The sequence below is a fragment of the Zingiber officinale genome, chromosome 8B, assembly GCF_018446385.1.
Source record: "Zingiber officinale cultivar Zhangliang chromosome 8B, Zo_v1.1, whole genome shotgun sequence".
In the NCBI taxonomy this organism is placed as follows: Eukaryota; Viridiplantae; Streptophyta; class Magnoliopsida; order Zingiberales; family Zingiberaceae; genus Zingiber; species Zingiber officinale.
The window spans coordinates 58,236,493-58,250,505 of NC_056001.1; the positions used below are offsets into that span (position 1 = coordinate 58,236,493).

Sequence of the window (14,013 nt, forward strand, 5' to 3'; positions counted from 1 at the left end):
TTAATTTTAAATAAGTTATTATTTCAATAAATTTTAAAAGAAAGTCGTTCTAGGGATTTTGTCATTTTTATTTAATCTTATAATTAGATAGCTTTCTAATTATATCTCAGAATACTTGCATTTTGATTCAAATAGTTTCATCATTTTCTAATTTTGGCCCTTTATTTATTTATTTTTTATTTTCTCATTTATACAAATAAATTTATAAAATTAGCTCAAATCGAAAATATATGAATCCATGTGAATAGTTGCTTTTCCAATTTTATATTAAATCTATTTATGAATTCTAAAAATCAAGAACGTAAAAAGAGAATATTTAGGGGGTGTTTATGTAATAAATTAAATGTTGGAGACGCAAAAGATAATTTCCAACTGTACCGTTCTATCTACTTTATATAGGCCGCGACGCGTAAGGAATGCTTCTCCCCCGAAGCTTTAGGGTTTCTTTTGCGTTCTTCTCCGCCTGTTTGTAGATCCGCTCTGCGATCGATTTCTGTGAGCGAATTTGTTTTATCCTTTTTGTTGTTGACTCGTTGTGGATTTCCTTCTGTCCCTCTCGTGGATCTGCCAGAAATCGTTTGGGATTCAGGCGGAGCCGGCGATGCCGATCAACAAGTCTGCCGGTGTTTCTTCCGACCACCGGCGCCCATCGTCCTCCAAGGATCCGGAGAGCAGTGAGTCTGCCTCGAATACTCTCTGGGTGGGGCAACTCTCCGCTGAAACCACCGATTCAGATCTGATGGATGTCTTCTCCAAGCACGGCGCCTTGGATTGCACCACGATGCAATCGGCGAGAAACTATACCTTCGTGTACTTCCGACAAGTCGAGGAAGCCAAGGCTGCGAAGGAAGCCCTCCAAGGGAACTTGATCCATGGGAGCGCGATCAGGATTGAGTTTGCCAGACCGGTTAGTACAACCACTTCTACCTCTGCGTAGATTGATATGGATGCTATATGGGATAATGAAATAGGAAGATCTGGTTAATTTCTGGTTTGTTTGTTTTGTCTTTGCTCGTTGAATGTTCAGTTAGACCTTTCGTGTAATATAGGTTCCAATGCACACTATCACTAAGATAAGGAAACGATGGGCAAAGATTTGTGAGCTAGACGTCTTTAAGTTGTTGGATCATGTGGTTGATTCAAACCTGGCATTCCCTCTGCCACACGATTTTTTCTAAGGAAACATTACTGCCATACCTGAATCATCGTTTCACTGTATAAGTGAAAAAAACTGAAGCGTTTATATTTGTTATTTTACCAATAACATTAGATTTAGTTTCGGTGAACAAACATATGTTAGAACTTTGTCTTCCCTTTAAGATTAGAAGGATAAATAGATCAACTCATCCTCTTATGTTTCAAAGTGCTGAATTCATTGTTTACTGATAACATTGTTTAACTGTTTTTTTAACTATTTTCCCCCTTTATTTAGTTAGTGTTTTGCTTTGTTTTTTGAAAAGCTAAAGTATTGGGATCAAATTCTTGAAAGTATAGTAATCAAATTAATGCTGTGTTTAATTTTCTCATGCAGCCAAGAGCAGCTAAGCAGATATGGGTTGGTGGGTTTGATTCATCTGTAAGTAAGGAGCAACTTAAAGAAGAGTTTTTGCAGTTTGGTAAGATTGAAGAGTACAGATTTTTCAGGGATCGAAATTCAGCTATTATTGAATATTATAAGTTGGAAGATGCCATTGCGGCTCATAAAAATATGAATGGGAAGAAGTTTTCTGGTCAACAACTACGTGTTGATTTTCTGCGCTCCCAACCTCCTAAAAGGGTATCTTTCCTTACACCTACATCTGTTTATTTTTTCGTTCATTCCTTGTTAGTTATATTGATCAAGGTTTGTCTAGGATTTTCCACGGCACCCAAGGCTATTAAAGTATATTTGGGGGTATGAAGTTAAGCTATTGCATTATGCACATGCAGCATGCTAATGTGTATGCTGTCCATTTCTTCTTTTTTAAAAAACCAACATTAGTTATTATGTGCAATAATGGTGATCATCAATGTTGAAAGATATAAGTTTTATCTTCAATATAATATGTCATCTCCAACAACCTAATCAATCAATATAGACCAAATTATTATTTATCACTTAATAATTAATTAGCTTTCTTAAGCATTATATAAATGAATATGAGACCTACATTATGCTATGAATGATCTGAAAAATTGATATATGGTACATCAGGAATCTCACAATATACTATGTAAAACGATTAAATTTAATTCCATGCAATCAATTAAAAAAAAAAATCAGATGACTCTTTACTAATATTATCTTGCATCTTAGGAGTACAACTTTATTTTATAAATTAAATATTTTATAAAATTCCTACAAATTAATATTCTATATCAAATGATTTTCTGTGAAAAGAAATATGACATTGTATGAAGACTGATAAAATGCTGCAAATATCTTCTCTATCAACCAGTATCACCGATTTTGACAAAAAAAAAATCAACCATAATAATCAGATTGAAATCCTAAATCTTGAATCAACATCATCAAAACAACCAAGCTGGTGAAAAAGTAATAGAGGTTGTTCATTCCAATTTGTTTTTAGAGAAAAAAATTATAGAGGAAATACCTTTTTGAGCTGCATGGATAATAAGTTGAATCCAATGACCCAGCGCCAATGTTAATCATGTTGAGGACACCTTTCCCAGTGCATTTTAATATGGGATCTCACGATCGCTACACAGAGCTTGAGGGTTGCTGGTGATCATAGAGGCTGCTAGTTTTGTACATCCCTATAATGAAAACACAATTAGGGAAAAAAATCAATGTTTATAGGTGCATCTGGATGCTCTTCAATCTACCACCAAGGCATCACTGCCCTGTGTATCCCTTTTCATCACCACTGCTATCATTAAACGGGCCCCTTGGTTACCAGGACATCTATCTTTGTCCTCCACCTTAGCTTAGTCTTTTTCATTGACCAAAAACCTTACTGCAATTCCCGTGCAACTTACTTTGTCTACTTGTCCTGGTTTTACCTCTATCTCCGTTTGGTGGCTTTGCATCCCTAGTAATGCATGCTTCCCTCACCTCCATAACTACTTGTCTCTTGGAGTGCTCTTTTTCATCCAGCAGAAGTGGGATTAGCTGATTTTGATTTTTGTCACTTTTGTTTCTCACAGTGATCCTAGATTAAGCTATGCGATTTGTGCCATTTCTTAAATTGATCTTGTGCAGGACACCAAGGAGGTGCCATTTCTTTCTAAGAATTTTTAAACTGACACACGACTATAACTCATCAAGTTACTTCCCTTAATAAACACCAATAAGCATTACATGTAGATTTATGGGACTTATCAGAAAGATTTGAGTAAAAATATTCTTTGGAGCACTCAGATGCCTTCAAAACGCTCAAAATATTATAAAGTAGATAGATTTCAGCAGGAATTTGAGCTCTAATTGAGAGCATCTAGGGAAGCCACTTTTTGTACCCCTTGACTCTTCTAGGGGATGTGAGAAATATATTGATGATTCTCTTTTGAAAGCCATTTGAGGTAGAATCTTTTCCAATTGGTAATTCTCTTCTTCTAGAACTATATCTCTAACGATATTGATAATCACACAAGGTTCATTTGTTTTGTGCAAATTGTTTTGCTTGTGTGAAATATTTTTGGAGAAAAATTCTTGTGGTGGAATGAGAAAGTATAAGAAAAAGTGAAAGAACAACAAATAGCGTATAAGAAATTGTATATTTGTAAGAACGAGAAAAACTTAAAAAAAATATACAATAGCTAAGAAAGAGACTAAGAAAGTTGTAAATGAAGTAAAGAATGAAACTTTTGAACAATTATATCAAAGATTAGATATAAAAGAAGGGGAAAAAGACATTTATAAAATAACTAGTGAGAGAACGGAAGACAAAAGATCTTATTCAACTAAACTGTATTAAAGATGAATGTAATAGGATATTAGTAGACAATGGAGAAATAAAAGAGCGGTGGAAGAGGTATTTTCATCTAGTTTGTAATAAAGGTTTATGTGACCAACTCAACTTAGATAATTTAAGTAGGTCAAATGAGTATAGAAATTTAATTTTTTACCATAGAATTCAAATTTCAAAAGTAGAACAAACTTTAAATGGGATGCACAATGAAAAAGTTGACCAGATGATATTTCGATAGAGGTATGGAAGTGCACAATGAAATAAGGTTTTGAATGACTTACAAAATTATTTAATATAATATTTAATATGACCTTTCAGACCCACTCTTCCGTTTCTTTATTGCTGCCTATGTGCTCTAACAAATACCTAGGCTTTTTATCACCATTTATAATATCACTTTCACTCTAGATCTTTACACAACAATTATTTCACCTTGGGTTTATATCTTAGTGGTTACTTTGAGGAAGCTAACTTAAGTCACCTTTTTGATAGATGGTGTGCTAATTTGACCATATATTAATAGTGGTGTCCAGATAAATATAAAGGTATAAGATTCATAACAAGAGATGTATGAGTACCAACATACAAATCATCAATCAGAGAGGGAGGAATTAGACTATCAATCTTTATCTTTTGAAAACTTGTTATCCAATTAATCTGTCCATATAAAATAAAAATGTTATGTAGATTCAAGCAGTACTAGAAAATACTTCTTGTTTTTCCATTACATGAAAACTTTTTTGAACAAAATCACAATTATCTTGAAAATGTTTTAGAATTCTGACAACCCAGGGACTGATATATAGCCCTTATGAACTTATTTGGTTGATTTTCATGCTTCTTGAGAGTACTTGTGCTTCCCAGACTGATACTGTTTTAATCTCCATGAATGGCATGCACAAGCAATATTTTGTTGTTTTGTACCTTTTTCATTCATCATTAAGATTATCTAGTTATTGCCTCTAACTGATGCTTTCAATGAAATAGGAGTGGCCTGACCGCCATGATTTGAGGAATGGGCATCTGGGCAACCTAAGATCTTTGCCATCTGACAGCTTGAGAAATTTTCATAATTCTTCTTCCCTCGGGTCTAAGTGGGATATGGTATATTTTTCGTCAATTGCAACTTTACTATTGTTTTTTTTCCACTTCACCAATGTAGATTTTATGAATCTTGTCTCAAACTTCTTTGCTTTCTTGAAATTTCAGCTTCATGGGGTGCTTCAAGATGGTCCTCCAAGCAATGTTCTTTGCATAAGATATCCACCTCCGGTTCAGATTGATCAGAAGATGCTTCACAATGCCATGATTCTCTTTGGTGAAATTGAATTGATAAAATCATTTCCAGCTAGACACTATTCTTTTGTGGTGTTCAGAAGCATTGATGAAGCTAGGCGTGCAAAAGATGGTCTGCAGGGTCGCCTCTTTAATGATCCTAGGATACAGATTCTCTACTCCAATGATGAACTTTTAGCATCTGTTTCAGGTAATTCACTTTCCTTCTATCAATTCAAAGTTATAGCACAGCGATCTGATATATTTTTCAATATAGGCCCATTTGGACCTCTTGAATTGTTAGGTCATGGTCATCTGATCCCGCCAAATAATTTACTTGGCTCCCTGCATGCTGGTCTTCTGCCTGGAACAAATATGGTATCAAGGCCATTTGGGCCACAAGGATTAGATCCCCGCCATGCTGGTGCTGGGCTCCATGAACTTGGTATTCTTCATCCAAATCTCCTTGAGGTTGATACTGGTAAATCTATGCCAAGGATACGTCGGTCTCCTTCAGCTCCAGGAATTCTTCCTTCTCCTCCAGGTATTTTTCAAGGTGTCCGTTCCATGCCTGATGCATGGGATGGAGTTGATATGAGAGACCCTAAGAGGGTTAGGTTAGATAGTCCTCCCAGCAATGATGATTTTCGTCAAAGAAAATCTGCTAGCAGCAGTATGGAGGAGCAGCGTTTTTTGTTATCTCATCCAGATAGAGGTGTTTCTAGTCGCAGTCGAGTTGGTTCTGCTCCTCACCACCGCCCTAACTTGCATTCTCCTGATAGAGACTATATTTGGCGTGGTGTTATTGCTAAAGGAGGAGCGCATGTTTGTTATGCTCGCTGTGTACCAATAGGAAAGGGCATCGATTCACCAATGTAGGTTTTAGTTTCTTGCACTTTGCTGGTTTTAATAGATTGATATTTGTTCTAACTAATGTTATCTGACATTTTGCCAGGCCTAGTGTTGTCAACTGCTCGGCTAGAACTGGATTGGATATGCTCACAAAACACTATGCTGAGGCAATTGGTTTTGAGATAGTTTTCTTTTTACCAGATAGTGAAGAGGATTTTGCTTCTTACACTGAGTTTTTAAGGTACCTTGGCCTAAAGAATCGTGCTGGAGTTGCAAAGCTTGAAGATGGCACAACTTTATTTTTGGTACCTCCATCGGATTTCTTAACCAGTGTATTGAATGTGAACGGCCCTGAACGTCTGTATGGTGTTGTTCTGAATATGCAGCAGCAGTCACCTGCTGCTCAACAATTGCAAATAGCTATTCCTCAACCACCCCGTCAGCTTGATCGCCGGGAAGAACCTTTGGAGAAAGGGTATAATTTTGTTCGCCACAATGAAGAGCAAATACTAAGAGGTGATTATAACAATGCTTTACATGAGGAAGTGGTGCGACATCCTGCTGTTGAAAATTTTCCATCAGCTCACAGGGATGAACAACATATGGCACAATTAGCACCACTTGACCAAGATGACAATTCTTCTTCTGCTGCTGCTTCTCAGTTGAAAGCTACCTTAACTCCAGAACTAATAGCAACTTTAGCTTCTCTTATACCCAGCAACAATCAATCATCAGCTTCTGCTGCTCAGCTGCCATCTAACTCAGCTGCGAGACCTACTTCATCCTATACCCCTGCAATGCCTGATGGATCAGCTCCATTTCAGAGTTGGAGGCAAGAGAATCAGATGGCTCTTTCTCTTAATTCCATGGATCAACAGAAGCTGCCACCGCCTTTAGGTCAAGATTTCAATAGCCAGGGGCCTTCGGTCACAAATACGGCGATTCCATTTCAGTTTCCACCATTCACAAATACGACAAGTGGGACTGATCCTGCCACACAACCATTTTATGGTGGCCTTCAGATTCAAAATCCGATTCTTACGATGCAACAAGCACCTGCAGTTTCAACAAATCAGTTGAATAACTATGAAACATCACAACGTGGACAGTTTTCTGTCACGCAAAACAATCAACTTTATCAGTTTGATAACACCTATGGTAATCGTGACAACTATGGAAGTTCAACAAGTGTTACGGATCCATTTCCTTCTTTGGTTCAGCAGCAACCAAGACTTGGTTCTTCATCTGCTCATAGTCCATTTGGAAATGTATCTCAGCACCAACCTGCCATGTCAATGCCAAATAACAAAGGGAATCTGGAGTTTACTAACCAAGGGCAGCGGCTAGAAAACATATTACCGGGTTCAAGCCAGGGAACTTCCCAAGGTGATGCTGACAAGAACCAGCGATATCAGTCAACCCTACAATTTGCTGCTAATTTGCTTCTCCAAATTCAACAGCAGCAGCAACAACAAACAAATGCTAACACTGCACCTGGATCTGGAAACCATCAGTGAGACTGACTTTGGTATCAGGTACTACTTGCCTTTCATTAGAATCTTTTATTGATATGCTGAGTTTTCTTGCTTAGTTTGATCCAAGCATCTACTATTTTTAAGGTTCACCCTCACTAGAATGCATGGTCTTGTAGGATTTTCATGTCACTTTGTAAGTTAACAATCAAAGTCTTATTTAGATCCACAAGTACAAGAAGGTAAAATTGTAAATTAAAAAACATATTCTAGAGCTCTCTTAATGGATGGAGCAAAAGATTGAAATTCATCACTCATTAGACTGGCCTATAGATTTTAGACTAAAGAGAACTTCTAGTTGACTGTGTTGAAAGTATAGTGACAATATTGCTTAGGGTTGAATGAAGGGATTAGATCCAGGTACCTGAAATAGTTGGAACTAACTTGGGTGATCAAAGTTGGATTAGGACTATGATCGTGTTTACATCCACACTAATCCTTTTCTTTATTGGTCGCAATTAGATTCTACCTCTGCTACAGAAGTAGGAGAATTAATATCCATCAACTATAAATTTCAGTAGCTGATTTAGAAACTATTAAGAAAATTAGAAAACCAAGGGAATTGTTTATGCTAAAGGGCATTTTCTTGTTGTAACAGAAAATATAAGATACCTTGGATCATACCTTGTAGTTGTATACTTAAGTAGTTGTATTTAGGATATGATTATTAATTTTCATGGACGCATGTTAAAATAATTAGTTAGTTATGTTGTATTTTAAAGATTTTTGCAGGTATTAATGTGCGGCAATTATTTTATTTTGGTTAATATTTAAGTGCAAATTTTCTTTCATGGCTTTGGTGTAGTTTTAGAATACAGCTATAGTAGTAACTAGAAATTTTGAATAATTGTTACTTAATCCAACTTTGATTTGAAATTTTATATTATTATTAACTTTGAAAGGAACAAACTAGAAAATTCCTCCCAGTCTAGTCATGGCGAAAAAACAAAAGAAGAAAAGAACAAAGAATAGGAACCCCGACTCCTACTTTTCTTTCCTCATCAAAAGAAGCCAATCCCAGGCAGCTTCTGCAACATCCTGGCCTTCCTTTGACCATCCTCCTTTCTTCCAATAGCTAATTCACCACATCACTTCATATTTCACCTAGAAAAATGAATATAACAAATGTATATGACCTAAAATGTTGTGCAAGAGCTAAAATGGCGAAGAATTGAGTCGCAAACCCATGAATGAGTAGCTGGAAATTCTGCACCCCTTAGGAAGTGGTTACAGTAGTGGCAAACTAAAAGATGAAACATATTAAAAGCTTCAGATTCCTTCCTGCATTACTTGACATTCACTCGTCTTTTTGGATTGTGTCATGCATGCTCACTGTATGAACAAACATGAGCAATGTCACATGTTCTTGTTTCGTTGTCATTTTTTTGTCTGAAATTTTAGAACTTATATTACAGTTCACATTTATGATCTGAGTTAGCCTAGACCTTGATGAATATTTATGTTGACCCAGCATTTGATATTATTCAAATATATTTAGGGTGGTACTTATTCTTTGTAAAGCGAATTATCCATTCTTAAATTATCATCACAATATCGAAAGTATTCTTATTCAAGTACGGCGTCTGTTCTGATTGCCTAAAACGTCAATACCAGAACGTCAATACCAAAAGGCCTAAAGTGAACGAAGTGGAACTTTGTCAAGGAGCTAAAATTAATTTAGTAATCCTTCAAACATGTGAAAGGAAATCAACTTCCCTTTAGAATGCGTTTACGCCTCTAAATACCTATTCTATCCTCAGAAAGCTGAATTTCCCTGTCGCTATTTTGGATGAAAAGCTAAGGCATTTTAGAGGTTTATAATTCGATTTCTCCAATTTGATGAAACAAATTGAGGGATTGCTTTAAAATTTTGAAACTTAACATGTCTATATAAATAAGAGGATAATCAGGATTGCGGGTTGCCATTCGCTGTAGAAACACCATCTCTAGTACTAAAATAATGCAATTTTTTCATCCCTTCCACCCAATACCTTCCTGCTGTCAATTCTTGCAAATATTGGATTTCTAGTATTTTTGCAAAGCAAATAAACTTGTATAGCATATTTCCATTGTAGATGTTACTTTGAACTACGAGGAATCCGAGCCAAACATTCTTTAACAAGTAATGACACCGCTCGCTTGTAGTTAGATCAAATGACTCATTTAGAAATGGCAATGACAAGCTTGTAGTATCGTGAAAATCAATGTGAATTGATCGGCTAGATTTTAACTTAATACAAATTGCTATGTTTTTAGAAATTTAAAACTGCCAACAATGTAGGTCGACGATCAACTCAGGCCTACATCATGTCTATGTAGATTATTCTACTCGCGCTCTTAGCTAGTAGATTTTGATTGGTCTCATCTTTAGGAATTTAAACCTCTAAATTGATGTTGTTATGGCTTGCTGATTTGTTTTTCCTAATATTTAATATCAGTACATTGGTTTCCAATGGGAAGGAAAGATTTCGAAAATGAATGATTGGTAGAGATGCTTACATGGTGAAACAACTAGTAAACGCAAAGATTTTTTCCCCTAAAATTCTTTCGACAAGTTACTTCGTCTGAACCCAGTGTTCTATTGTCATTTGGAAATTATATGCTTCCTTTATTTGTTCCCACCTGACACAAGTTAGTAGCGTGCATATACTTCGAAAACTGCTCATCGTTTCAGTGCTCATTTCACCGCCTAGAAATTTCTTTAAGTTGTGTTATGGCTGCCATTTTTTGCGCACGAGTACGTTTTCATATCCTGATCTATGAATTTCTGGCACTTTCGGTAGTTTCTATGCGTACAAACGGTGTTAATTTATCTTGCAAAAGCACCCAAATAAGTTCCTATTTGGATTCGAGATGTTCTCAGTGCTTCGTCCTTGTCACTATAATGGCATTCGATTGACTCATCAGTCTTGCCCAATTTTCCTCCTGATGAGTAGCAAGCCATGGAGCATGTGATAATGTAGGAGGTAGGAATGATACAGTTGAAAATAAAATAGAATGCGTTGCGTTTGTTAATGGTTGATGTGCTGAAGTAGGGTACAGTGAGTGGGTGAGTTAGACGTGGCGAGAGCTCGAATTCTGGCACGTGAATTAAGGTTATGAACTAGATTTTTGATGGTGAAAAGGTTTCTGAAGCCACCTTGGAGTTTAAGATCTATATAATATTCCTTAATTGATCAAACATCATTTTTTAAATTCAAATTGATGCATTTAAATTACAGAATCATTTCGATAGAGAATGGCCAATCAGTTTGGGAGGCCTCATGAATGGTTACAAACTGCTATTCAAGACCTATCTTTAGTATGGCTGTTGGGTGCCAAGTAGGCACTCAATGGTTGGTGGCCAGGTGAGATTCATTGTGCAAGTTGCAGCATTCATACTGTGGCAGGGCCTGATGGTTCTCGTTCGGTAGGCAATGCCAAGCCAGTCTCGCGCTACAGATGAGTTTGTTAGATAGATCTGATGGTCTCGTTCGGCAGACAATGCCATAGTGAGTGATACCAGTCTCGTGACAGATGAGCTTGTTAGATGAGTTAATCTGAACAAAATCTCCTTTTTCCCTCTTCCCATGCCAGTTACTTTTGCTCTCCACCCGCTTATCCTGCACCTGCAGATAATCATTCTGTTAGACGTTACAGAATTGAAACTATATTGGTTTATTCTCCTTTTTTTTCCAATTCCTTACTAAACACTGAAATTATAACTAGAAAGAAATCAGTTATTCCTTTTTGGTTTATTTTTTTGGGTATTTTCCCTTCTCATTCGTAAATGACAGTAAGCTATTTAAGTATACGCTTGTCAAACGCAGCATGTCTCCTCTCTTTTACCGATTAAATTAATTGCTGATAAGCCTTTACCGATCAAATCATAAGTTTTTGTAAATCACTCCTTATTCTGCCCATGCTGTAGGTTGGTCGTCATCGATACGCTGCTTATCGAGGGGCAAACAAGCTATTTGTTCGTGCGACGCGATACCTTTGCCGAAGGTTGTTTATGCAACGAACGAGATTGAAAAAAATTAACTTCTTTTCTTAAAGAAATAAAGTTCTGTATTTCGTGTTACTGAACCGACGGGAACTCGTGAATCTGTGGCTGTTAAAATTTGGAACCATTTTATCCCTGTTTTTTTACCCCTCCAAAACATGTTATGGAAATGTTAACGTGGCATCGATAAACCTTGTCGATGCTTTTTGTTGCTTGCCAATTACTCCGATTGACTATGGAGTAACCGACGACTGAGTTTTATTTTAAAGATTTTTATGAAAGAGATCCGTGAGCCCAAGAAAACTTAAAACCATAGTTTTGCAAAATATTTATAATAAATTTTCTATGCGGTATTTGAGATCAATGATAAAAAAAAAACATTCACCTCGTCAAATATGATGTTTCGAAATAAACAAGAACAGAAAGAATGAAGCTTGGTAAGCCATAGGACGACTTACGATTTAAATGACTTCCAATTTAAAATAAACATGTTGGCATAAATTTAATAGAATTATTAAATTGAAAACTTATTCTTATAATTCAGTATGTTCACCCTGGTGATGCTCATGAACGGCTAGCCATTAGTCACCTATTCTTCAAATGCCTTATCACTGTCCTCAGGGCGTAGCACAGTTGGGGGCGTATGGTTTCGTGATCGAAAAGTTCAGAGTTTGATCCTCGGGGTGTCATTATCTGAGGTTAGCGTCCTGACTATGTGCTTTCAACTTTATACCTGTATTTACTTCCCTCCATATCCGTGGGACCGACTTAGGGAACCGTTGATGCAAAGATTCCATATTTTTTTTCTTTTCAAATGCTTTATCACTAGTTTGTCAGGGGGAAAAGTTGGTTTCATATGTAACAAAACAAGGGATAACTATCTACGAGAAAGTTTAGAGTCTAAATTTTAAACAGGGATGGACATTTCATTATGACACGTATAATTCATCATATATGTGGATAACTAAGAATAAATATACTCTGGATCAATGATGCGATGGTTAAACGTTCCAACGGATAATTAAGAAATTTAAAATATAAAAAAAAATTCGAGAAGCGGACCTAAGAATTAAGATCTAATTGACTTTCAATTTAAAATAAACAAGTTGGAAAAAAATTAATAGAATTATTAAATTGAAAGCTAACTTCTTATTCTTATAATTTAGTATGTCCACCCATCCTAGTGATGCTCATGAAGCGCTAGCCATTAAGTCATTTATTCTTCAAATGTATTGACACATTAAGTCATTTATTCTTCAAATGTATTGATCTTGTCGGTGAATATCGACGAGTGAATCAATATTAGATTGGTTGATAACTACAATGATAATGGTATAATTTGAGGAGCCTGAATGAAAATAAGCCAGAAGAAAAAAAAATTAAAATGACGGTCAGGGATTCTGAACGTAGCTATTTCGACCCTCAAGTTAGAGAACGAAGAAGAAGATAAATATTAGAGTTTTGATATATGCATGTATGTGTGTGTATCTTAGATGTCCGAAAGGACTATCTTTTATAAAAGACATCAGACTTTTTCCTCTCATCTCGATGTACATGTTATCATTATTTAATTATTTAAATAATACAAGATTTATTTATAAATGTACATCTTTTTTCTAAAATAATCTGAGATTTATGTGATGATTATCCTTTTTATGAGATGACCCTTATTTCAAATTGAGTCATCAAAGAGACAGGAGTCCAAGGAGTCAGAGGGCCCAAAAATCAAGATGCTAAGAAACTGAAAGGCCAAGAAGTTGGAAGTCCCGAGAGCCAAGAGACGACTCGACTTCCTATTTATTGGAACAAGTAAATTTATCAATCTTTTCTTATTCGTGTGACGCCCGCTAATCACCCTAGGATCACACCTTATCTCAAGTTTGTTAGGAGAAAAAGTTGGCAAGTTGGCTTCATACGTAACAAGGGATAATTATCTAAGAGAAAGTTGAGAGTTGCACTAAGACAATTAAATTTTAGCAGGGCTAGACATTTGATTATGACATGTATAATTCATCATATATAAAAATTCAACTATATATATATAGTGATTTTTTTAATCCTTAATAATATCAGCATATATTTTCTAGAATTTGAGCCATAGAACTAATTGGATAATTGTTTCATTGTATATTTAATACTTTGTGAAATAAAATCTTATGACAAATGGCTAATTAAGAAACATGTCTTTTTCATAAACACTTTTAAAATAGTTATTAAATGTGAAAAAGTACTTGATGTTTTTTTTACAATGAGCAAATTTATTCATGAATTTTATTAATCTATCTATTTTATCAAATTAATTATAGAGATCTTTTGGTTGTGTAGTTTGGAAAAATCAATCTATTTTTTACTTTTCATATAAAATCTGAGTATTAAAAAGAAAAAATAAATAAAATATTTTTATTCAAAAAAAAAAGAAAAACAATAGTTCGAGGAGATTGAATTAATTTTTTATTTTTAA

The 14,013-nt window shown here is 35.5% G+C and overlaps 1 protein-coding gene across 2 annotated transcripts; it reads left to right on the plus strand.

The window, feature by feature from the left end:
• The first annotated feature begins 422 nt into the window (after positions 1–422).
• Positions 423–11,760, plus strand: LOC122016752 (flowering time control protein FPA-like). 2 transcript variants are annotated; one of them, XM_042574146.1, is made up of 7 exons: positions 423–907; positions 1,532–1,777; positions 4,896–5,012; positions 5,118–5,394; positions 5,461–6,058; positions 6,139–7,570; positions 11,478–11,760. In XM_042574146.1, the coding sequence occupies exons 1-6, from the start codon at positions 602–604 to the stop codon at positions 7,550–7,552; spliced, it is 2,958 nt and encodes a 985-aa protein (XP_042430080.1). In that variant the 5' UTR covers positions 423–601; the 3' UTR covers positions 7,553–7,570; positions 11,478–11,760. The 2 variants fall into 2 exon arrangements, with proteins under 2 accessions (XP_042430080.1, XP_042430078.1); XM_042574144.1 differs by having other exon boundaries at positions 5,118–6,058.
• The last annotated feature ends 2,253 nt before the right edge of the window (positions 11,761–14,013 follow it).